Below are 23,500 nucleotides of genomic sequence, written 5' to 3'. Positions count from 1 at the left end.
AAGGCTACCCGCATGCACAGCCCTGGGGCTCGGTCTCTCCTGTCCCTTGTGTGTGTGGCGGAGCAGGGCGGCTGCAGACAGGGGTGGCTGGCGGCTGCCGTCCACCATTGCAGAGTCCTGTGCCTTCATGCAGGTGGGGTCTTGGCGTCCTCTGGACGCTTTGTTGGGAAACGGCAGCTGTGGGAGGGACGCTTGGGCAGGCTATATGGCCCAGGTGAGGCGGGGCATGGTGGGGCATTGGGCTTACAGCAGGACTGTGGGGGTCAGCGGGACAGAACAGCATACATCTCCCGCTCCAGTCCTTCTGGTCTGGAGCGAGTCAGCCACTCCAGGGTGTATATCTGCCCATGTCCATTCAGTAGCGTATTCCATTTTACTTACTTACTCCGTTTCACGTTTTGGTGAAGAGGTCTCAAGTATGAGTATGTTCACTTCAGTGAGCTGGCAGTGTGTATGCAAATGGGGGGACCGTGGGTGTGTCTGAAACCTCCTGCTGTTGAGAGTTAGCCCACGGCGTGGAGGGTGTGCTGCTCTGCTCTCTGAGGGGCCTGTGAGTTGAGGGCACAGCTATTGACACGACCTTGCCTGATCTCTGCTTCCAGATCCTGCAGTCCCTCTCGGTGACAATGAAGATGCTGGAGCAGCAGGTGAACCAAGGCCAGCAGGGCCCCTTGAGCATGGTGCTGCTCAGCCAGGTGACGGTGGTCCTGGAGCCAGCCCCAGCCCCGCACCCCATCCTGCACCTGCAGCCCCAGCAGCTCCTGCAGTTCCAGCAGTGGCACCTGCTGCAGCAGCCCTACTCTCCACCCCTGCTGTACCCATTCCAGGCACCACAGGCCCACCTGCACCAGTTCCCCCAGCAGCCCCAGCCGCCCCTGCAGCAGCAGCTTGCCCACTTGCAGCAGCAGATGCAGTTGACGCCGACGGTACAGCCACCTGGCCAGACTGCCCAGGCCCTGAAGACCCCGCCACCCAGGCACAGGCTCAGCCCCCGCTGTTTGGACATGACCCAGCAGTAGAGAGTTAGTAATATGCATCTCTGTCTTTCCCTCTCCTGAAACCCTTGTACCTTCTCTGAGAGCATTTGAGGGCAGGCTAAGGATTCATGTCAGGGTAATACTTAGAAAATAGGAGCTATAGTTAGGAATTGTTAGGTTTCTCCGGTGGTTTGGGCCTCCGTCCCTACCCTGAAGTGAACACCGGTGTCCTTGGAATGGTGGGCTGTCTCAAGGACCACTCGGAGCACTCGGAACCCAGACATAAACTCTGGTGGCTCCCAGTTTTGAATTATGTAATATTGGTGATTGAGTAGCTCCATTTGTAGCAGCTGTATTTGTAGGACCTTTTGCAGAGGTCCTCAGACTACTGGTGGAGACATCATGGGAAAGCATGACTAACTTCATAAATTCACATCCAACTCTGAACTTTTTCATGTTTTGTGCACACATTCACAGAATGGGGGTTCTAATTCATTTTCCTTGTATAATTCTGTTCTAGTCCCAGAAGAAGGCTTCTTCCTGGGATGTGTATTTGCAATCGTGAATTATCCAGAGCAGGTGTCTGACAAGCAGCTGCTGGCCACCTGGAAAAGGGTGAGGTCACTGAGATACATGTACCTGCACACACACATACACATGTACCTACGCCTATAACCACTGGGTTGGCCAACAAGCTCATTTGTTTTTACTGTAAGATGGCTCTGATAGCACTTAATTGACTTTAACTTCATGCAAAACAATTTTGTTAGATTGTTCTGTGACAGCTGTCTTATCAGTGTGCATTCTTTTAAACAGTTATCAAAATTGGTGAATTTCTGTGTAGCCATTTTAATATTGAAGATGAAAGAAACAAAGGAATATTTCGGGCATATTATGCTTAATTAATTAAAGAAAGGTAAAAGCACAACTGAAAAGAAAAAAAAGAGAGCTTTGTCCAGTGTATGGAGAAGGTGCTGTGACTGATCAAACGTGCCAGAAGTGCTTTGCAAAGTTTCCTGCTGGAGGTTTCTTGCTGGATGGTGCCCCTCAGCTGGGTAGACCCATTGAAGTTGATAGCGATCAAATCGAGATGTTAGCTGAGAACAGTCAACATTATACCACAAGTGAGATAGCCGACATACTCAGAACGTCCAAATCCAGCACTGAGAATGAATTGAACCAGCTTGGCTGTGTTCATTACTTTGATGTTTGGGTTTCACAAAAGAGAAGCAAAAAAAGCCTTCCTGACTATTTTTCCACATGTAGTTCTCTACTGAAACATAACAAAAAACGTTTTGTTTTTGAAACAAATTGTGACCAGCGATGAAAAGATACTGTAAAATAATGAACAGAAGAGTTTTGGGACAAGTGAAATGAACTACCACCAACCACACCAAAGAAGGTGGTATTGTGTATATGGAAGGAATGGAAGGAAGTCCTCTGTTGTGAGCTCCTTCTGGGAGACCAAACAATTAATTCCAACAAGTACTCCTCCTGATTAGACCATCTGAAAGCAGCCCTTGATGAAAAACACCCGGAATTAACCAACAGAAAACTCACACTCTTCCATCAAGATAACTCAAGACTGCATGTTTTGTTGATGTTTGATGACCAGGCAAAAACTGTTAAAGCTTGTCTGGAAAGTTCTGATTCATCCACCATATTCACCAAACATGGCACCTTTGAATTTCCATTTATTTTGGTCTTTACAAAATTCCCTTACTGGAAAAAAAAATTAATTGTCTGGAAGACTGTAAAAGGCACCTGGAACAGTTCTTTGCTCAGAAAGATAAAAAGTCTTGGGAAAATGGAATTATGAAGTTGCCTGAAAAATGGCAGGCGGTAGTGGAACAAAACAGTGAATACCCTCCTTGTTCAGTAAAGTTCTTGGGGCAGATAAAAATTTGTCTTTTAGTTAAAAAAAAATCAAAGGAACTTTTTTGCCAACCCAAGAAGTTCTCACCCTTTTGGTAATGGTGTTCCCCTCAGTGCCACACGACCGTGTAACCACTGCAGGTGGGATACAGGACAGTATCAAAAAATTCAGAAATTCAGAAACTGAATTTAACTTCATCTTGCTTTGCTTTCTTTTTTCTTTTTAGAATAAAGTTTCTTAAAGGCAGTGCTTCTGGCCCCAGGGACCAGTTGGCGATGTCTGACACCTTTCTTGCTGTCCCAGCAGGGGAAGTGCTCATGGCACCTGGGGTGGGGGTCGGGGTTCAGCCGGCCCCCTGAGACATGGGACGCCCCACAGCTCAGATCAGCTGGTTTATCTAAAACGTCCACAGCAGCCCATCTTAGAAAGAGAGCATCCCACTCTTCCTTCAGAAGTTCAGATGAAACGGGGCTTAGAGTTCATTTTTGCTGTGTATTGCTGGGTGGGAAAGCCCATAGATATAACTGATAGTTCGTTCACACTTTGGAAAATACACTGTGTACATACATGGTGGTTCTCGTGAACTGCTGTCTGACTGGAGATCACAAGTCCCTCTTCCCCGGGCGTGGGAGCTGACTGACCATGGGTCTCATGTGTGTGCAGATCATCCAGACACAAGGAGGAGCCATGGACCCCACGTTATTGAGCCGCTGCACCCACCTGCTCTGCGAGAGTCAGGTCAGCAGGCTGTCACACAGGTGAAGGCTCAGCTCTTCTGGGACTGGGGTGCTCTGAGAGATGCTGGGACGGTCATGCTTGGAAAGGTCTTTCTCCCACCTCTGAAGACAGGAAACTGCTTCTCACTGGTTTTCATCCACCTTTGGCATGTGGACACCTCTGTGGCCCCCGGCTTCTCTGTCTGTGAGGACTGGGGAGGAAAGGCAAGTTCTTAATGAGGGGGAGGTGAACACCGTCCGCCCCGGCAGGGCCACCCGAACATGGAGCGGTGGGAGCAGGGTCGCTAGGAGCTGCTGACCAGCAGCCCCACCCTTGGTGCGGCCTGCCCTCATCCCCTCAGGGCACATTTCTGTTCTTCTCTGATGGGTTCTTGTTCATAGACTGACTGCCGTTAGTGTGTATGTGGTACATGGCCTCTGCGAAATGCCTGGTGAAGAGCACGTAGGGGTCATCCCACGGTTAACTTCAGGGGCAATTATGTTTTCGTAACTCGCCGTGTTCTCATGGGGCAATTTGAATTCTGATGATCGGGAGTGTCATCTCTTTCCATGATTAAAGTCATTTCCTGGGCTGTCAGCTCTCCTCCCCGTGGTTGGCTCTTGTTCCTGTGTTTCAGGTTGTGTTCAAGTTAACCTGTGACACTGTTGTAGTTTATTAATTTAGTAAATTGAGTGCTAAGCTCCTGAAATTCCTATATTTATTGGACTTCCAGTAAAAATGACCTTGTAGTTACACAGCCTTACAGTTCTGTATGTCACCTGCAGTAAAGCCCCCAACGACAGGCCCGTATTGTTGTGTTTGCAGGCAATAAAGGAGAGGAAAAGGTGCATCACGGCGCACTGGCTGAACATGGTCCTGAAGAAGAAGAAGCTGGTGCCGCCCCATCGGGCACTGCACTTTCCACTGGCCTTCCCGCTGGGGGGCAAGCCGTGCTCCCAGCATGTAAGGCTCTGCCTGCCTCCCTGAACAGAATCAGCATCTTGTTTCCTTCTCTGTCCCCCTGTCACAGTCACAGCTTCCTGACATTTAACAGGTTCCCCCAAGTCTTTGACACTGTTTAATAAATGCCTACGCCCTGGTGGCTCCTGCCTGCAATGCAGGCAGGGTTCAGGGTTCAGTCCCTGGGTTGGGAAGATCCACTGGAGAAGGAAATGGAAACCCACTGCAGTATCCTTTTCTGGAAGATCCCATGGACAGAGGAGCCTGGAGGGCTACAGTTCATAGGGTCGCAGAGTCAGACATGATTGAGCGACTTCACTTTCACTTTACAATTAAGTGTCTGACACCAGAAGTGGCCACAGCTGGGCAGACATCATCTTCTGTCGGTTCTCCCTGTCAGATGAGCCCAAAACCGGGATCAGAAAGAAGAACTGACCAATATTCATAGGCTTAGTAAAGTAACTTCATTAACATGATTGGAACAGTGTTATGCTAACACAGGAAGGCATTCTCCATTTGGTATGTTTGCTTTCCGTCCCCCCTTGCTGTCTCGTGTGCAGCATTGTCAGCAGTGACAGCATTCTCAGAGGTGATGTCGCCAAGTGCCCCTCAATGCAGGAGGAGGAATGGAAACACGTGTGTCTGTAGCACAACCAACGGGGAGAAGAAAGAGTCATACTAACTGGGTTAAACCATCATTACATCTTGACCTTACTGGACCTTTCCCCCCCAGATTATCTCTGTGACTGGGTTCGTTGACAGCGACAGGGACGACCTGAAGTGAATGGTGTACCTGGCAGGAGCCAAGTACACGGGCTACCTGTGCTGCAGCAACACCATCCTCATCTGCAGAGAGTAAACGCAGCCACCGCCACGTCTGCCCTCAGCCTGCTTGGCACCACTCTGGGTCCCTCAGTCAGCCAGGGTTCCATCTCTGCCCGCACAGGGCCTCTAAGGGTCCCTCAGTCAGTCGGGGTTCTGTCTCAGCCCACATGGGACCTCTCAGGGTCCCTCAGTCAGCTAGGGTTCTGTCTCGGCCTGCACAGGGCCTCTGAGGGTCTCTCAGTCAGCCGAGGTTCTGTCTCGGCCTGCACAGGGCCATTCTGGAAATCTCAGTCTGTCAGAGTTCCATGGTGGAAGTCAGAGTCTGCTGAAAGAATGGCAGTGATATTTGTCGTAATGTTAGCAGAAGAATGAAATCATATGATTAAGGAGGCTGCAGTCAAATTAGGTGACAGTGGTGAGGTGAAAGCAGGGTGGGCGATGACCTCATGATCACATGGACACCTCCTTACAGCCCAATCAGCTCTGCAGAACCGTCCCTGCCATGTCCAGCGTGAGCAAGTGTGGGCTGGTTTGTGTTAACAGAAGTACAAATTTGAACACCAGTAACTCTAATGAATGTGTTTTCTCTCCCCCCGACCCCAACCAAAAAAGACCAACTGGTTTAAAGTATGAGAAAGCCAAAGAGTGGCAGATCCCATGTGTGAATGTCAAGTGGCTGGGGGACATCCTGCTGGGGAACTTCGAGGCCCTGCAGCAGACACAGTATGGCTGCTACACCGCCTTTGGCCTGCAGAACCCCTTCGCCCCGACCCCACACCTGGTGGTGAACCTTCTGGGTAAGCAGGCCAACTCCCTGTGGCCGTGGGCCGGGGCTCCAGACACTGCTCTTGGCTTCAGGGTCACGTCAGTTTTTATCTCCTCTCCTGTTTCCTCTCCACGCTGTCTCCCACTGCACTGAGCCCAGAAGTTTTGTTGGCTTGTATTTTTGTTTGCTTTTTTAAATGGACTCTCAGAAGTGGAAGGAACACTAGAAAGCCTTTTGATCTTGTCTTTCAAGCCAGCTCTCATTTAACTTGCTCTGTGAGAAATGGCACCCCCCTGCCCCCACTTTCTGCTGCACAGATCCTGAGGAAGGCCCACTGCCCTGACTCTACACCAGATGGTGCTTAACACCATTTACCCACCTGAGTGTCACTCCAGGAAGTGGTCACTCGAACGCTGCTTTAACATGTGCTTCCATGAAGGAGCCCGTCCAGCTCTGGTCCTAAAGGTCTCAGTTGCAAGAAATCCCTTTCTGGTTTTGAGCCACAGCCAGCCTGCTTCCCTGGGACAGACCTGGCTATGACATCCACTCTGAAGCCATGGTGCAGACGCCAGGCCCTTCCTCGGTGGACACGTGTCCTTGAGGGCCCAGCCGGGCCACCGCCCCCACATGCTATGCTCCTCACAGTCAGTTTCTAGGACGCCAGACCACGGGGCTCCCGGAACTGTCTGGGGTTCAGCACATGCGGGTGGGCGGTGCCTGCACTGGGCCACAGACTGCTGGTTTGCTCAGCTTGGTCTCGTACGGAACACTCGGCCCCCGCCAGGCTTCCTGTAAACTCAGGAATAGTCCTTACGGTCCCCTTGTTGGAGGCCATCACCCGAACCACTCTGTGTCCAGGATGACCCACACCTGGAGAGGCTTCTCATTTCTGCTATTATTGATACACTTCCATTTTAATTTCTTTATTGGGATACGGTTGGTTTATAATGTTGTGCTAGTTTCAGATGTGCAGCAAACTGAATCAGTCATACTTGTACATATGTCTACTTTTTTTAAAGATTCTTTTCCCACGTAGCTATTACAGAGTACAGAGTAGAGTTCCCTGTGCTATATGGCAGGTCCTTATTGTTAACCTGTTTTATAATAGTGTGTGTGTGTGTGTGTGTGTGTGTCCTGAAAAGGCTTTTATATTGATAAGGGCTCCTTTATGTACATAGTGTTTCTGAAAAGTAACCTGTTTCTCTCTTCAGATGCTTGGAAAGTTCCATTGAAAGTGTCAGCAGAGTTGTTGATAGTATGTCAAGTTAGTCACCTTACTTACTGTGTTACAAAGAAGTAGGGATATGTTTGTATCTGTAACTAATTCTTTTAGTAATTGGCCGTCATGACCAATGATGGCTGAATTTTCTCGCCTGTCATAAGCTGTTCAGTGCACCCTGTGTCTTTGTCCTCTCCGTTGATGATATTGGGAGTTAACTCAGTCACATGACACACATTAGCCCCATGACTTCTTCAGAGAGCTACGTGAGTGCTTACAGAACCGCAGAGCAGAATACAGGGAGACCGTGTGTTTCCATGGTGTTCAGGAGGTGGGAACTGGGGCGCCAGAGTGTCAGCCCTGACCGCAGCGCTTCACTGTGGCAGTGGACTTCCAGGCCACTGGCTGGGGCCTCTGATGGGCTGCCTTCAGGATGGGCTGTTCTGCACTGGAGTGCCAGGGGTTGGTTGGTAGGCAGCTCTGATAGGGCTGCCTTTCCCTTGGTGGGGAGGGTCATCTCCACCCTCATCTCAGATGGAGAGGTGGTTGCTCCCCATAGTAGAACATAAATGTGTGTCCATGTGTAAGAAAGACTGGGTTAGAGGCAAGGAAGGGGTGAGGGGGCAGCAGCCACAGTGTGAGGCTGGCTGTGGGGGCCTCTAGGGGCACTGGCTCCCCATCGGGCTCCACATCTCTGCACGTCAGGGCCTCCAGCTGGTTTTAGGAGCATGGGTGCTGTGTGCGGGACACAGAGTGGCCGTCAGAGGCCTGCCTTCCCCTCCAGTGTCCTGTGACCCGACTGTCCTGCACCTTATAGGGGAACCTCTGTCTTTCTGGAGGGGTGTAATTGCAATCATTGTGTTTTCCAGATTCCATTGAGACATAAAATATTTGAAGTAAAAAGTGTTTTGAGAAGTTCAAGGTTGAGGATTAAATCTATCACAAGTGCTGCCCCTCTCCTGAGGGGTGAAGACATCTTAAGAACTGTTGGGTCTGGTGAATAGAGAGGGTGGCCAGCACCAGGGCCTCCCTGGACAGTTGCATGTGCCCGTGGTCTCTGCCAGTTGTTCCTTGGGGAATGTTTCTTTTGTGTGGTGAGATGGGTAGAAAGCACTCAGAAGCTGCTGTGTTACTGGGGTGGTTGACTAAGGTAAATCATCTGTTAATTATAGGGTGTAAGACTACCTCCCAAACCGAAGCAGAATGAAGTAACTAATATCCAGCCTTCTTCCAAAAGTGCCAGGTAGGAAGAATCACCTAGTTTTTTTGTTTTGTTTTGTTTTTGTTTTCTTAATGGTTGATGATCTTTTACAGTCTGTTCTAGGAAATGGTGGCAGTTGGGGAAATCCCTAAGATTTTCACTTGGAAGGGCTTTCCAGATGACACTGGTGGTAAGGAACCCGCCTGCTAATTCAGGTGACATGCGACATGGGTTCAGTCCCTGGGTCGGGAAGATCCCCTGGAAGAAGGCATGGCTACTCACTCCAGTATTCTTGCCCGGAGAATCCTCATGGACAGAGGAGTCGGGCGGGCTACAGTCCATGGGGTCACAAAGAGGTGGGCATGACTGAGCGACTAAACCACCAGGACTTGGAAGGATGTGCTGCTTGCATTGCAGCTGTATCATGACATGTCTCGTTTCATCACTGGGGATAAACGGGGAATAGCCAGTATCTTTTCCTTTCTTATTAAAAAAAAGTCCAATCTTCTGTTTTATCTTTTTTCTATCTTGCCAGAACCCCCATTGTGTGAAACAAGCTGCTGTGGTGGGACGGGGGCAGGGGGACTGGAACCCGGCTCTAGGCATCCTCAGTGTGTGCCCGGGAGCCCACGTCCGACCCCTGACCCAGTTCAGGATGGGGGATGGAGCCCCCTCTGTGGGGCTGGGGCGGGGGTGTTGTTAGACTTGTTCTGGTCTCACCTGGTGGAGGTAAGCCGGTGGTTTAACAAGAGCCAAGAGACCCTCTGAGCTGCATTGAGTGAGGGTCTTTGTCTCTTCCCTGCTCCTCAGTCCCCTCCTTCCAGTCCCCACAGCCACCCAATCCAGGGATTGTTGGATTCTTTAGCAAAAGCCTAATTGTGTGATTATATACATCATTAAAACACTACAGATTTTTTTTTATTTCATAGACTGTCTCAAATATAAGCTAAAAATAGGGCTTGAACAAATTTAAGCAAAGTTTAATATAGAGTGTGTGCTTGAGTTGACCAGCTTTGCTCTGCGTCAGAGCTTCTGGGGTGAGATGGGGCCTGTGGGATACGGTGGGGGACTGGGGACCACAGAGGGCCCTGGAAGCCCTCCCTTCCACCCTCACAGACCCCCAGGGACAGTGCAGGCTGGGGGGTGGGGGGTAGTGCCTTATCAGCCCTTCCCCTAGGGGTGCCAGGTGAGAGTCCTTTGGGGTGACTTTGTATAAATGGTGGGAAAGAAAGAGCAGGTGAGTCACTGCACTTTCCCTTTAAGAACAGAAAACCACACACAGGTAAAGCTCTCAGAGCTTCTTAACGCTGTTAAAATTAAAATATCTTGTTTGGTAAAGAACATATTAGGGAAGTAATAGCTGTTCTTTTCTATGTGCGTTTCATAGAATTGAAGATATTCCACCTCCCTCCAAGAAGTTACCACCGGAACTGACCCCTTTTGTGCTTTTCACTGGATTTGAGTCTGTTCAAGTTCAAGAGTACATAAAGGTGAAATTTCCTTCTATTTTGCATAAAGATTTTAATGAATGTTCCTTTCTGTTTATACTTGCTTTAGGATAGCAGTTTTATTAGGTTAACATGTAATCAGGAATATCATGTTGTAACGTTGTTCATCATGTTTATTTATAAACTGCGTCATCATTACATCATTGCTTTCCCGCCTCATTCTTGCTGCTACTTCCTCCTTAGATGCGTTCTTTCTTGTTAGGATGACTCAGGTGAGGAGACCAAAAGCAGTCTTGTAATCAAACATTAGCAAAGCTGCACAAAAAACATTTTCATAAGGACATTAGCTTACAAGGGTAGCTCTGCCCCTTCAGGTTTCCTGAATGAACCCACCATCTTCTCAAGACTTGTTCTCTCTGGTGTGGCGGGCCCAGGGATCACAGGTGTATTTGTATTTATTTACATTAAATGCACTTCTGGAAGTAACACCAGGAGGGATTGTGGGCTTGTGTCTGGGGAGGGGATGGTTAAAGTATAGTTGACCTGTGTCACAGGGATTCAAACATTTCCCTTTATTTTTTTTAAGGAAAAGAAATAATTATAAATGCTACTATAAATTATTTTTTACTTTTAAAATTGGGTATAAAGAGATCATCTTTTACATGTCTATGTCTTAAGTCGATTTTTATGTCATCATTTCTTAGAGACTGTGTCTTAACATGCCTTATCAATACTCACTTCGGTATAGACAGCCTGGGAGGTTCACTCCTTGTGTAGCAAGCTGCCTTGTTCTCAGAGCTTTCTACATCTTCAAAGGGGTGTCCTCCTGGTGTCCAGTGGAGGTCCTGCTTTAATCTTGACTTGTGTGGCACGGATTAGGGAAATGTACATTGTCACTTCCAGTTTCCACTTTGCTCGCATGGTGGCGTAGGTCTGGCTTCACTGCTTTCACCATTTTGTGCAGCTGAGAGCCCCATTCATGGTCTAGACAAGTCCCGGGCTGAGGGTGGGCAGGCGGCTCTGCAGACCAGATGGTCTCACCTCTGCTCTGTGCTCCCGGCCCCCAGAAGCTCCAGATTCTGGGTGGGGAGGTCGCCGAGCCTGCACAGAAGTGCACCCACCTCATCTCCAGCAAGGTGAAGCGGACCGTCAAGTTCCTGATGGCCGTTTCCGTGGTGAAGCACATCGTCACCCCAGAGTGGCTGGAGGAGTGCTTCAAGTGCCAGAAGTTCATCGGTAAGTGGCCGAGCCGCACCCTGTGCACTGGATGCCCAGTTAGGAGGGTTTTTGCCTTCAAATTTATCTCCATTTTCATCCCAGCACACATCAAGTTCATTTTTTAACTCTGTGAATTTAAATGGATAAATAACAAATTATTTCATGTCCCAGTGAGGCATTTGATATCTGTGCATTTTACTGTGAAATAGGAAGGTTGTGGTAATTCAGGAAGTACTGGGGAAGAGCTCTGTAGCCCTGCCTTGTTTCCCTGATGATACATACAGGATGATACATTCCTGGAGGAGTCCCATGTAGTCAGCCCCTGTTGGCCACCCCTGCCTTCCCACCCCTGCAGAACACCGCCCCCGCCTGGGCTCTGACAGCTTTAAGACTGGACGCTTCCTATCATGGGGGAGAGGTATTTTGACATTTTGTATTTATATCTATATAGTTTGAGACACCAATTGTATAGGTTATTTCTTTTTGGAATACACATGCCCTTTACACTGCTCTGGAAAGTTTGACTCTTGCCACAACTCCGACCAAGTTAATGTAACTCAGCTTCTCCTCTTAGAAACCCAGGGTTGTTGTAGCTACTGTATTCATTTCAGTGTCATCTCTCACCTTAAACAGGGACTGCTTCCTGTCCTCCCTCACAGCTCTTCAGCAGGCACAGCAACCTTCATTCTGCTGTAGAAACTAGCATTTCAGATACATCACTTCATTCAAGTATGTAACTTCATGCATGACAATACTTCTTTGTTCATTTCTTAACTTCATTTTTTAGACATTCTTTTCTTCTTTCACCTAGTGTAGTGCCTTCTTTTTCTGCTGGTGGCTGATGGACTTGCATTTCTAGCAGTTGTTAAATCTCAGTGTCTCCTGAGTGACCTGATGGAGTCAGCAACTATGCTCTCTGAGCTGAGAATGGTTTTCTCATTTTTAAGGCATTGTTAAAAAAGAGAAGGGCAAGTGACATACCCAGCATGTGGCCTGTCAGCCCTACAGCCTGTCGTCTGACTCAGCCTGACCCTGGACTGTTAGTTTGGTTATGATGATGAAATGCTTTTCTGAATGAGATGTATTCATAAGAAGATGAAAACATTTTGTGATCTTTACTTTTTGAAAAATTGGGTATTATTTAAAAATTCTTAGATCCTCAAAATCTGGTAAAACCATTCTTTATAAAGTGATGTTCTTATACTGTATAAAAGGAACTTGTTTTTGGTACATCTGTAAAATGTGGCTAATCGACTCTTAGTTGGAGTCCAGTGGCTCTGAAGTCACTGGTCCTTGTGAGCACAAGCTGGCCATGAACCTGGTTCCCAGCCTGTCCCTCCACATGGGCACTCTTCACCTGGGTCTGGGTTGGGGTGCTCTGGCCCCCCAACAGTGTGAAGTTACAGCTGAGGGGGAGGTGGGGAGCTGCCCAGGGATGAGAGGAGGGTCCATGGACATCTTTCAGGACATTTGTTCCTAAAAGCTAAGAAACACTGATCCAGGAGGGAGGAAGAGTGTCTTTGGCCTGGCTGGCTGTTTTTGGGAGGAAAGTAAATGAAATATAATCTGGGAGACTTACTCATTCACAGGTTTCACAGGTGGATGCCAGCACATGGCTCACTGGGGCACCTGGAGCCAGTCACATGTGGTGTACCCCAGTGCCAGGCACTTTCTGAGGCTGTACTGTCTTCCTTTTCAGACGAGCAGAACTACCGTCTCCGAGATGCAGAGGCCGAAGTGCTTTTCTCCTTCAGTTTGGAGGAGTCCTTGAGGAGGGCCCACATTTCTCCGCTTTTCAAGGTACGCCTGGACTGGAGCTCAGATCAGCTGCTGCAGCTGGGCAACCATGACAGAGTGGGCGGCTTGCACCCAGAGAGCTGGGCTCTCCCCACTCCCCCTGTGCAGTCAGGCCTCCTCTAGGGTGTGTTCCACGTCTAAGAGAATCAATATGGAGAGATATGCATTACAAATAACCCGGGTTCAAAGAGTATGCTATGAATAGTGTGTAAGAGATTTACATTTTTATTTTTGCTTTTACCAACTTACATTAATACTATTCTCATAAAACATATATTCAGCTGGAAAATAGAGACCATTCTTGAGAAAATATTAACTGAATATATGTCTAATAATTCTAGACTATAGTGTTTACATGTTTCTAAGATAGGACAGTTTGGAAAATTTTTTTGGTATCAAACAGTGGCTTAGCAGATTAATAGAGGCAGGTTTTTTGTTTGTTTGTTTGTTTTGCTCTTAAGGAGCCAACTTAGGAATTCAAAGAGATTTTCCGTACTGAGTTAAGAGTACATTACCTAAAATAGTCTGTGTTTTTCTAAACGTTTGAGGAGTTTAAAACAAAATGGTGCTTTTGGTACATTTAAGAGTAAGGGTGTTAGAAAATTTTAACCATCAAAATCATTTTGTGCTCCATTTGAGCTTTAGAAATTGTGAAAAATGTTCTTATTCTTGCTCTTATCACAGAATACTTCATGTCTTACAGGAATTAAAGTTCTAGCCACTTTTTTAATAATTATAGTTCACACCTAGCTTATGAGAGTGCTTATTTCTGAAATTCCATGTCTGGGTTCCACCAGGCCCACTTGAGGTTGGGGACTAGGGGGATCTAGTACTGTGTAGCTCCATGAAATTAGTCATTTTGTCAAAATTCTTGGGTAGAATGAGAAATTATGCACACTGAAGATTCAGTTTGAAACCAGTACACATATTTTCACTTTTAGGCAAAATACTTTTACATCACTCCTGGGATCTGCCCAAGTCTGTCAACCATGAAAGCGATTGTGGAATGTGCAGGAGGTGAAGTGTTGTCTAAAAAACCATCTATCAGGAAACTCATGGAACATAAACAGGATAAGGTGCACAGAAGTGAAACACTGTTGAATGCATCAATGTCATGTATGAGGCTCAGTAACCAAGAATCTGCTTTTCTTTACCTTAGAGTTTGTCAGAAATAATTTTAATAGCCTGTGAAAATGAACTTCACTTGTGTCAAGAGTATTTTGCCAGAGGAATAGGTATGTTCATTTTTCTGCTGTGTGTTGGCATGCATGGGTGTGGGCAGGTGCGTCTGTTTGACAGGTTTTATCTTTGTTCCTTGCAGATGTTCAAAATGCAGAGTTTGTTCTCACTGGAGTGCTCACTCAGACACTGGACTATGAGTCATATCCTTTCAGAAGGCGGTGGGTGGGCCCCTCTCATCTTTAGTGTCAGAGCTGCGTGTGCTCTGTGAGCCCACAGGTTAGGGCACTATTGGCCAGGGTTAGTGATAGAATCGCTGAGAGGCCCATTTAATTTCGTAGACTGTTCTTCTAGAGTAGGTGCTCTTACATCTTTCCAGGCTCTTTCCCACCCTACATGTTTAGATCTGAATGCCCGTTCTGCACTGCTTTTCCTTGTGGAAGGAAGACTTGGTGTAAAGCTTACCTGAGCCATCTGTGGGTGACCTCTTGGGCCTCTCCTCGCGTCTGCAGCCTGAGAGCAGCCGTGTCGTCCTGCCGTAGGCAGTGGCCTGGGCTGTAGGGCCTGGCATGTGCCCTGCAGAAGAAGGGAGGGGCTGGTTTTCTGTAGTGGGGCTTCGGGCACCTGGGGCTCTTAATCTGAACTCAGGGACCTTGTTGGGTGTTGACACTGGTCCACACTGCTGTGGGAACTTGTTTTCCTCAACACGCCTACATATAAATTTAACTGATGCACCTGGGCTGGTGCCAGGAGCAGTGCGGGCTTGCCCTAGGCTCTGCTCCCTCAGATGCCCTTGTTTTTCAGCTGCTTTCTTTGAGACAAGCATTTTTATGCAGGAAGACAAATATATTAAATATGTTGCATCTTATTAAGATGTGTAATTTTATTCTGAGGAAACATAAATCATATTTTGTGTTATACGACTTTTAAGAGCCCACATTGGTTTTATGATTCATTTGTCAAGTTTTTAAATGTTTTCACAACACTGTTAATGGAACTTTAGCTGAAAATAAAATGATGCAAATAAAGACCTTGCTATCTCTAAATTACGGATGTTGAAGATTTGAAACGTTTTGTACATTTATTTTTCTTATACTCTTTTATTTTATATCGAAAATTTTCCCACATTTTAAATTAATGTACTTTTAAACTTTACTTAGAATTGAGTGATCCTTTATTGTGACATATTTCCTGTATAGTTTATAGGGTTTTCATTAAGCTGGATCACATTTTAAGTAATTTCCAGGCAAAATATTTTCTAGTAGAATTTTTTCCTGTGGAAGTAATTTCTGGAAAGTAGCCATTTTCTATCAAGGTGAGACATAGACTCCTGAGCAGAGCTATGTTCAGAACATTAGCAGTTATTACAACAGGCACAGACCAGCCAGAGTCATTAATACCACAGAAACCCACATCTCTCCTGCTTTTGTTCCAGATATGGTTCTAATACACTTCCTGTCGGGTTGTAGGTACAAAAACATAAGTGGAGACCATCGTCTTACCAGTGACTACTGACATACGAGTGTGTTTAATATACTACAGGTATTAGTGTGCTCAAGACCAGTGCTGTCACAGAGGTTCAGCCCTGCCCCGATGTCACCGCCCATCAGTGTGCTCCTCAGACACTGAATTTGCCTCCACGGCAACTGCTGAGGTGTTTTCCTAAAGGGAGCTGTAATTGGCTCCAGTCTGTTCTCCAGTTGTGTAATCTCTGCAGTTTAATTCCCGAACGCAGTTTAGGTGGAGCACGTGCATTAATCACCATAGGACTTCCCCATCACAGGAGTGGTCAGCATTGCCGTAAGGCTTTGGCATCACTTAGTTACATGGGATGTCCTCCCGGCTCTGACCTGGAGCCACGTGAAGTCAGTCCTGCAAATCACCACTCAGTGTCACAGTTGTGAAGTGAGGCTCCACACCTGCGACCTCACCTGTGCTCTAGGCCCTGGACTGTGGTGACTTTCCCGTGACCCGTCTCTTACCATGTGGGCAGCGTTAAGTCTCTCAGCACACGTGGATGACACGCTGATGGTCTTCTAGAAACATCAATCTATATCTTTAAAACACACCCAGTTGGCACTTGCGTCTTTAACAGACTATCTCACAATGTGTGTCCTTTTCAGTTCCTACTTTTGTACCTAAGCAAACAAACCTACCTGTAGAACTGACTGTCTTCTCATGAACCACAATTGGAATGAATGTTAATGTGAATAAATTTAGTAACAGTAAGGTCCTGAAAGTAAAGAGGAGTTTCATGTGTTGACACAAAATGTTGATTGCACAGTATTCAGAGTATGGGCCTGCTTCTTATACCCTTGAAGAAAAGTGAACATGATAATGGCATAAAAGCCTCTGGGTAGAGTGTATGCATCTGTTTAGTCTTCAGTGAAGAAAGGGGTTTGTTTAAGCACCATGCAAGTCTGACTGACTTGATTAACCTTTCAGTGAGTGTTTTTTCAAGAACTGCCAGGAAATACTCCTTAAAAACTCCAAGGCCTGCACAGCTGCTGAACAGTGACTTGGAGGATCAGAGGAAATTACATATGAAGATTTAAGAAAAAGATAAAGTAAATCAACTTGTTAGGTCGATTAGGCTATAAAATTATTTCTCATAAGAAAGGAAGTCTTTTTTGTCCTGTTGTTTGGTCTGACTCAAGATTTAGTAGAAGTATAATGTTGACCACATATGTAATTTTAAAGTTTCTAGTAGCTCTTAGATTTTAGCTTCTACACATATCCAAAGTGCTATTTCATTAGTAGGTAATATATTTTAAGTTTTTAAAAATATTTCAGATTTCACACCACTTACACTTCAAAAAGTAGATTTACATACCCAAGTTATTTTAAGTATAGGGCTTTTTTTAAAGTTAACGTTAACTATGATTGACGGTTGAGCCCATCTTTCACACCAGGCATATTCCCAGTGCACAGTGAGCTGGTGTGGCTGGTCTCCACTGTCTTACTTTGCAAACGGGTTGGAGAAACAGGGATGCCACTGAAGACAGCACACTTGGTATTAGAACAAGAGCAGGATCATATCACTCCTCTGTGTAGACAAGTATGAGACTTTGAAGCCAGATGGCAGAAGGACATGGAACTCACCTCCTCCCACAAATACATCTGCACATGGAACAGTTCTCACAATACCTCCTGGTGGGAAATCTCAGGCAACAAAGAGCACTAGAAAGATCTCCATGTAACACAGTAAGATGAAAGGGGGGATAAAAAGGGGAGAAGGACGGGCCCGGCACCCTGGGAAGAAGCTCTGAGAGAGGACAGGTTCCGGCCCCATGGATAGGCCCTCTCCAAAGGGGACACCAGCTGGGACAGAGAGGGGGTCTTCAGAGAGTCAGAGGAGCACGTAGCAGGCAGAGCAGAGATCCCAGGAGAGCCAACTGGGGTGGCATGGAAGACGCTCAGGCCATTGTAGAAGCGAAGACCTGAAGTTAAGGGGTGTGTGAAGGACAGAGTGGGGAGCCCATTAGGCTCTACCTCTCTCATCCAGCAGAGCACTGGCTCCACGAGCTCCGGGAGCACTCCAGCACCAGCAGGGCCTTCAGCTGCAGAGGAACAGCTGAAATGAGCCTCCCGTGGCTGTGCCATGGGCTGATCTCTACCACTGCCTCTGGCTCTGTCCAAGTGGCACATTCGGAACATGCAAGTGGACAGCGGGGGCTCCGTGGCTGGGACAGGTTGGGCCTAGCAGCTGTGGGATTTCTGGGTGCACATGGGGGCCGGGGCAGGCCTGAGCTGCTCCCTGCATCCATGGCAGGTCCAGGTGCACAAGTGCTGATTCCACAAGATCTCCACTGGTGGCTGTGTGAACACAGCACCTGAAGGCCACCAGGGACACCTACCTGCATCCCCACAGAGGAAAGGGTCCCAGCAGACGTAAACAAAGACGAACAACGTGACGGACTTGAAGGGCCTGGAGGGAGCCTGAGGGCAGGTGGGTGGGGGCGCTAGGCAGGCACGTGGGGGAGGGGGTTCCTATAACCTGGGTGCTGGCATTTGGTTTGACCATTTGGAAAGGAAAAACACAAGATGCTGATGCCTGTATGGCAGGCAAGCTAAGGACCCTGAGAGATTGCACCTTCACCTTGTCCATCCTCCTGGTTGGTCCTGGGAGGTGCGGGAACTGGGCCCTCCCCAGTCCCGCTGCAAGCTGGTATTGTCCTTTCGGGACAACAGCGTCCTTCAGGAACACAGTGATCATTAAGGAGTACCACGTTGCAATTGCTGGTACGACCTGGCTCCCAGGGTGTTGTGGGTGGGTGGGAGAGGGAGCAGATGCTCCTCCTAACTGAATCTTCTTCCTGAATCCACGGTCCTCCTCCAGGATACAGGGCATGTATTTCCTCTCGAGTCCACTGGTTCTCTGAAAATGGATGGGGAGCCCCCAGCCTCAGGCTGGACACCCGCAGGCTGAACATTCTCTACTGGTTGTTGGACCACAACTCTGTGGGATGGAAGAGGATTCGGAGGTGGGGTCTCCCTGGGTGACCCCAGACAGGGAGATTGAGGTTGGCATTCTCGGCAGCCCCTGGGAGGGCTCGGGGGCCAGACTGTCCCATCGGGAACTCCTTCGTGGGTCCAGCACGTCACTGGCCAGGGCCTGTGTGTCCATCCCCTGCAGCACTACCCCAGGCGGAAAGGTCCTGCCATGAGTGGGAAGTGACGAGGCACAGAGGTTGTGAGGGGATCAGATCATGAGGCCTGAAGGCAGATCGGTGGAGAGGCCAGGACCCTATCCTTTCCCCAGTGGGGAAGCTCAAGCTCATGCTGCCTGGATCAGAGCCTGGCTTCAGGTCATTCGGGTAGGAGGTGACAGGCCGAGACTGGAGGCTTGGAGACGTCATGCGTCCTAGTCTCATTCAGAGCAGCTCTGCTTATAGCATGCGAGTCCCAGGCGATGCTCATGGAGGCAGGGTGATTCAAGCACTTCTGTCAGAATCATCCTTCCCTGGGTCCTCCTGCTGATGGAGACCCAGGTTTCTCTTTGGAGTGAGCCTGAACATTCAGGGTGCCGGGGATCTGAGAACTGCTGGCACGGTGGGGCCCTTGGGGAGGTTGCAGGGAGCAGATGGCCCAGAAGGCGAGGAGGCTGCCTTCTGCAGCGGGGAGGCCGTGGAGGCAGGCAAATCCTCCCCCTGGAGGAGGGAGAGGTGGTGGGGATCGTCGAGTGCTCCAGGGGCTGGTGGAGGACATCATCGAGGAGGTGGAAGTGGTGGCGGCAGAGGAGCAGGAGAAGGTGTCCGTGCAGGAGAGGGACGAGGGCCCGGAGGAGCAGGGCCAGGAACATCCAAGGACTGGAGCCTCGAGGGACCAGCCCCCAATAGAGGCGCTGTGGGCTTTGGCGACCCTGCAGGTAGAGCCGAGCTATGCCAAAGAGCAGGACCGAAGAGCCACTGTGCAGCTACGGAGGAATGACCACCAGTGGAGAAAGTGTCCCTTGCATCAGAGAAGTGCCATCATCCAGGGCCTTGCTGGCTTCTGGGCCAATCCCATATCCTGACCACTGTGACTTAGGGGTCAGATGCTCACGACGAGAAGGATCGGCAGCAAGAGAAGGGGTGGGGCTGAGGGCACCAGCACATTGAGGGGGGAACACGCGAATCTGGGGGCAAGGGGATTGGGGGCGGGGCGAGTTGTCATCTCCACAGGCACAGTGCCAGCAGATCTGGGGATCTCTCTGCCTGTAGGTGTCTGAGCATAGGACTATGGGAGGCTCATTCTGGCTCGCATCCCCACACACATTGGTGGGAAATGTGTGTCATCAGTGACCAGAGAGAGTGTGCTACATGACTCCAGTACATCCATGCCACTGATTGGGAAGACAGGGAACAGGCCTGAGACCCGGGGCTCTCTTGCTAATCGCGGTCACACGCAATTGCCTCTGGAGCAAGCATGCAGCAGGGACGGCAGATCCTCAAGTTTTAAGCAAGTGACATGCCAGGACCCAGGACACACACGCCAGGTGTACATCAGGCACGGTCAGAAACAGATCCTCCCTTGGGGGATGAAGACCACGTTCTCAGTGCACCACAGGAGGCCCAGAGGGATGAGCAGGTCTGAGGGTACGCAGGGGCTGGGGCTGTCATTGTGGCGACTGGGCAGGTGGGAGTACCCAGAGCCCTGGCCGCAGAAGCCTTTTCTGCAGTCCTCACAATGCCTGAGCCTAACCCTCTCACTCAAGACTCTTGCATGCCTGGCATGTGGCATGACTGGCCCCTTGACCTAAAGCAGATTATGAACCCGTGCCAGGTGCCCGTCATGAGTAGCGCCCACGATGAAGACGTGCTGAACAAAATGATGGACTTGAAGTGCCGGGAGGGAGCCTGAGGGCAGGGTGGTGGGGGCGCTAGGCAGGCACCTGGGGGTGGGGGGCTCCTATAACCCGGGTGCATGGGTTCGGTGTGAGCCTTTGGAAAGGAAAAATGCAAGATGCTGATACCTGACTGGCAGGCAAGCTGAGGACCCTGAAAGCTGCACCTTCACCTTGTCCATCCTCCTGGTTGGTCCTGGCAGGTGCGGGAACTAGGCCCTCCCCACTCCCGCTGCAAGCTGGTGTTGTCGTTTTGGGACAACCCCGTCCTTCAGGAACACAGTGATCATTAAGGAGTACCACTCTGGCATTGCTGGTACGACCTGGCTCCCAGGGTGGTGTGGGTGGGCGGGAGAGGGAGCAGATGCTCCTCCTACCTGAATCTTCTTCCCTGTCTCCCCGGTCCTCCTCCAGGTTATAGGGCATGCATATCCCCTCGAGTCCACTGGGTCTCTAACGACAGTTGGGGAACTCCCAGCCTCAGGCTGGACACCCACAGCCTGAACGTTCTCAACTGGTTGTTGGACCACAACACCGCGGGATGGAAGAGGATTGTAGAGGTGGGTCTCTCTGGGCGTCCCCAGACAGGACGATTGAGGTCGGGGTTCTCGGCTGGCCCTGGGAGGGCTCTGGGCCCAGTCCCCCACATGGCGACCTCCCTCATGGGGCCAGCAGGTCACTGGCGAGGTCCTGTGGGGTCCATCCCCTGAAGCACTACCCCCGGGTTGAAAGGTCCTGCCATGAGAGGTTATGTGATGAGGCACAGAGGATGTGAGTGGATCAGGTCATGAGGCCTGAATGCAGATCCATGAAGAGGCCAGGACCCTCTCTTTTCCCACGTGGGAAGCTCAGGCTCATGCCGCTGGGTGCAGAGCCTGCATGCAGGTCATGCGGGTAGCAGTGTACAGGGTGAGACCGGAAGCCTGGGGACTTCACGTGTCCTAGTCTCATTCAGAGCAGCTCTGGTTACAGCATGCGAGACCCAGGCGATGCTCACGGAGGCAGGGTGATTTAAGCACCTCTGTCAGAATCCTCTGTCCCTGGGTCCTCCTGCTGACGGAGACCCTGGGTCATCTTCAGAGTGAGCCCAAGCTTTCAGGGTGCCGGGGCTCTGAGAACCGCCGGCGTGGTGGGGCCCTCGGGGAGGTTGCAGGCAGCAGGTGGCCCAGAAGGCGAGGAGGCTGCCTTCTGCAGCTGGGAGGCCGTGGAGGCAGGCGGATCCTCCCCCTGGAGGAGGGAGAGGTGGTGGGGATCGTCGAGTGCTCCAGGGGCTGGTGGAAGACATCATCGAGGAGATGGAATTGGTGGCGGCAGAGGAGCAGGAGAAGGTGTCCATGCAGGAGCGGGATGAGGGGCCGGAGGAGCAGGGCCAGGAACATCCAAGGACTGGGGCCTCGAGGGACCAGCCCCCAATAGAGGCGCTGCGGGTGTTGGCGGCCCTGCAGTTGGAGCTGAGCTATGCCAAAGAGCAGGACCGAAGAGCCACTGTGCGGCTACGGAGGAAGGACCACCAGAGGAGAGAGCGTCCCTTGCATCAGAGAAGTGCCGTCATCCAGGGCCTTGCTGGTTTCTGGGCCAATCCCGTTTCCTGACCACTGCGACGTAGGGGTCAGGTGCTCAGGACGAGGAGAAGGATCGGCAGCAAGAGAAGCGGTGGGGCTGAGGGCACCAGCCCGTAGAGGGGGCCACGCGAATCTCGGGACAAGCGGATTGGGGGCAGGGCGAGTTGTCATCTCCACAAGCACAGTACCAGCAGATCTGGGGATCTCTCTGCCTGTAGGTGTCTGAGCATAGGACTACGGGAGGCTTGTTCTGGCTCACATCCCCACACACCTTGGCAGGGAATGTGTGTCATCAATGACCAGAGAGAGGATGCTACATGACTCCAGTACATCCATGCCACTGATTGGGAAGACAGGGAACAGGCCCGAGACCCAGGGCTCTATTGCTAAACACGAGGATACACGCATTTGCCTCTGGAGGAAGCATGCAGCAGGGACGGCAGTTTCTCAAGTTTTAAGCAACTGGCATGCCAGGACCCAGGACACACACGCCAGGTGTACATCAGGTGCGTTCAGAAACAGATCCTCCCTTGGGGGATGAAGACCACGGTCTCAGTGCACCACAGGGGGCCCAGAGGGATGAGCAGGTCTGAGGGTACGGCAGTGGCTGGCGCTGGCGTTGTGGTGGCTGGGCAAGCGGGAGTACCCAGAGCCCTAGCCGCAGATGCCTGTTCTGCATTCCTTGCTATGCCTGAGCCTAACCCTCTCACTCAAGACTCTTGCATGCCTGGCAAATTGCATGACTGGCCCCTTGACCTAAAGCAGATTATGAACCCGCGCCATGTGCCCATCATGATCAGCACCGAAGATGAAGATGTGCTGAACAAAATGATGGACTTGAAGGGCCGGGAGGGAGCCTGAGGGCAGGTGGGCGGGGGCGCTAGGCAGGCACTTGGGGGTGGGGGGCTCCTATAACCCGGGTGCGTGGGTTCGGAGAGAGCCTTTGGAAAGGAAAAATGCAAGATGCTGATGCCAGCCTGGCAGGCAAGCTGAGGACCCTGAGACATTGCACCTTCACCTTGTCCATCCTCCTGGTTGGTCCTGGGAGGTGTGGGAAATGGGCCCTCCCCAGTCCCGCTCCAAGCTGTTGTGGTCCTTTGGGACAACCCCATCCTTCAGGAACACAGTGATCATTAAGGAGTACAACTTTGGCATTGCTAGTACAACCTAGCTCCCAGGGTGGTGTGGCTGGGTGGGAGAGGGAGGGAATGTTCCTCCTACCTGAATCTTCTTCCCTGACTCCCCGGTCCTCCTCCAGGATACAGGGCATGTATTTCCTCTGGAGTCCACGGGTTCTTTGACAATGGATGGGGAGCTCCCAGCCTCAGGCTGGACACCCGCAGGCTGAACATTCTCTACTGGTTGTTGGACCACAAGTCTGCGGGATGGAAGAGGATTCAGAGGTGGGGTCTCCCTGGGTGACCCCAGAC

At 50.0% G+C, this 23,500-nt stretch overlaps 1 protein-coding gene across 1 annotated transcript; it reads left to right on the top strand.

The window, feature by feature from the left end:
* Nucleotides 1-205: 205 nt before the first annotated feature.
* On the top strand, nt 206-14,725 carry LOC133052680 (PAX-interacting protein 1-like). The gene is given in 17 exon segments (XM_061137576.1): nt 206-214; nt 603-972; nt 975-1,022; nt 1,498-1,592; nt 3,517-3,602; nt 4,374-4,533; nt 5,264-5,385; nt 5,968-6,152; nt 7,333-7,376; nt 8,513-8,583; nt 9,929-10,031; nt 11,057-11,225; nt 12,907-13,007; nt 13,946-14,080; nt 14,164-14,239; nt 14,326-14,408; nt 14,696-14,725. Coding segments are annotated over 17 exon segments (1,887 nt in total).
* The last annotated feature ends 8,775 nt before the right edge of the window (nt 14,726-23,500 follow it).

Source organism: Dama dama, chromosome X (assembly GCF_033118175.1).
Source record: "Dama dama isolate Ldn47 chromosome X, ASM3311817v1, whole genome shotgun sequence".
Classification (NCBI taxonomy): Eukaryota; Metazoa; Chordata; class Mammalia; order Artiodactyla; family Cervidae; genus Dama; species Dama dama.
Note: the sequence above shows the minus strand (reverse complement) of the source record. Positions and strands in the feature narration are given on the sequence as shown.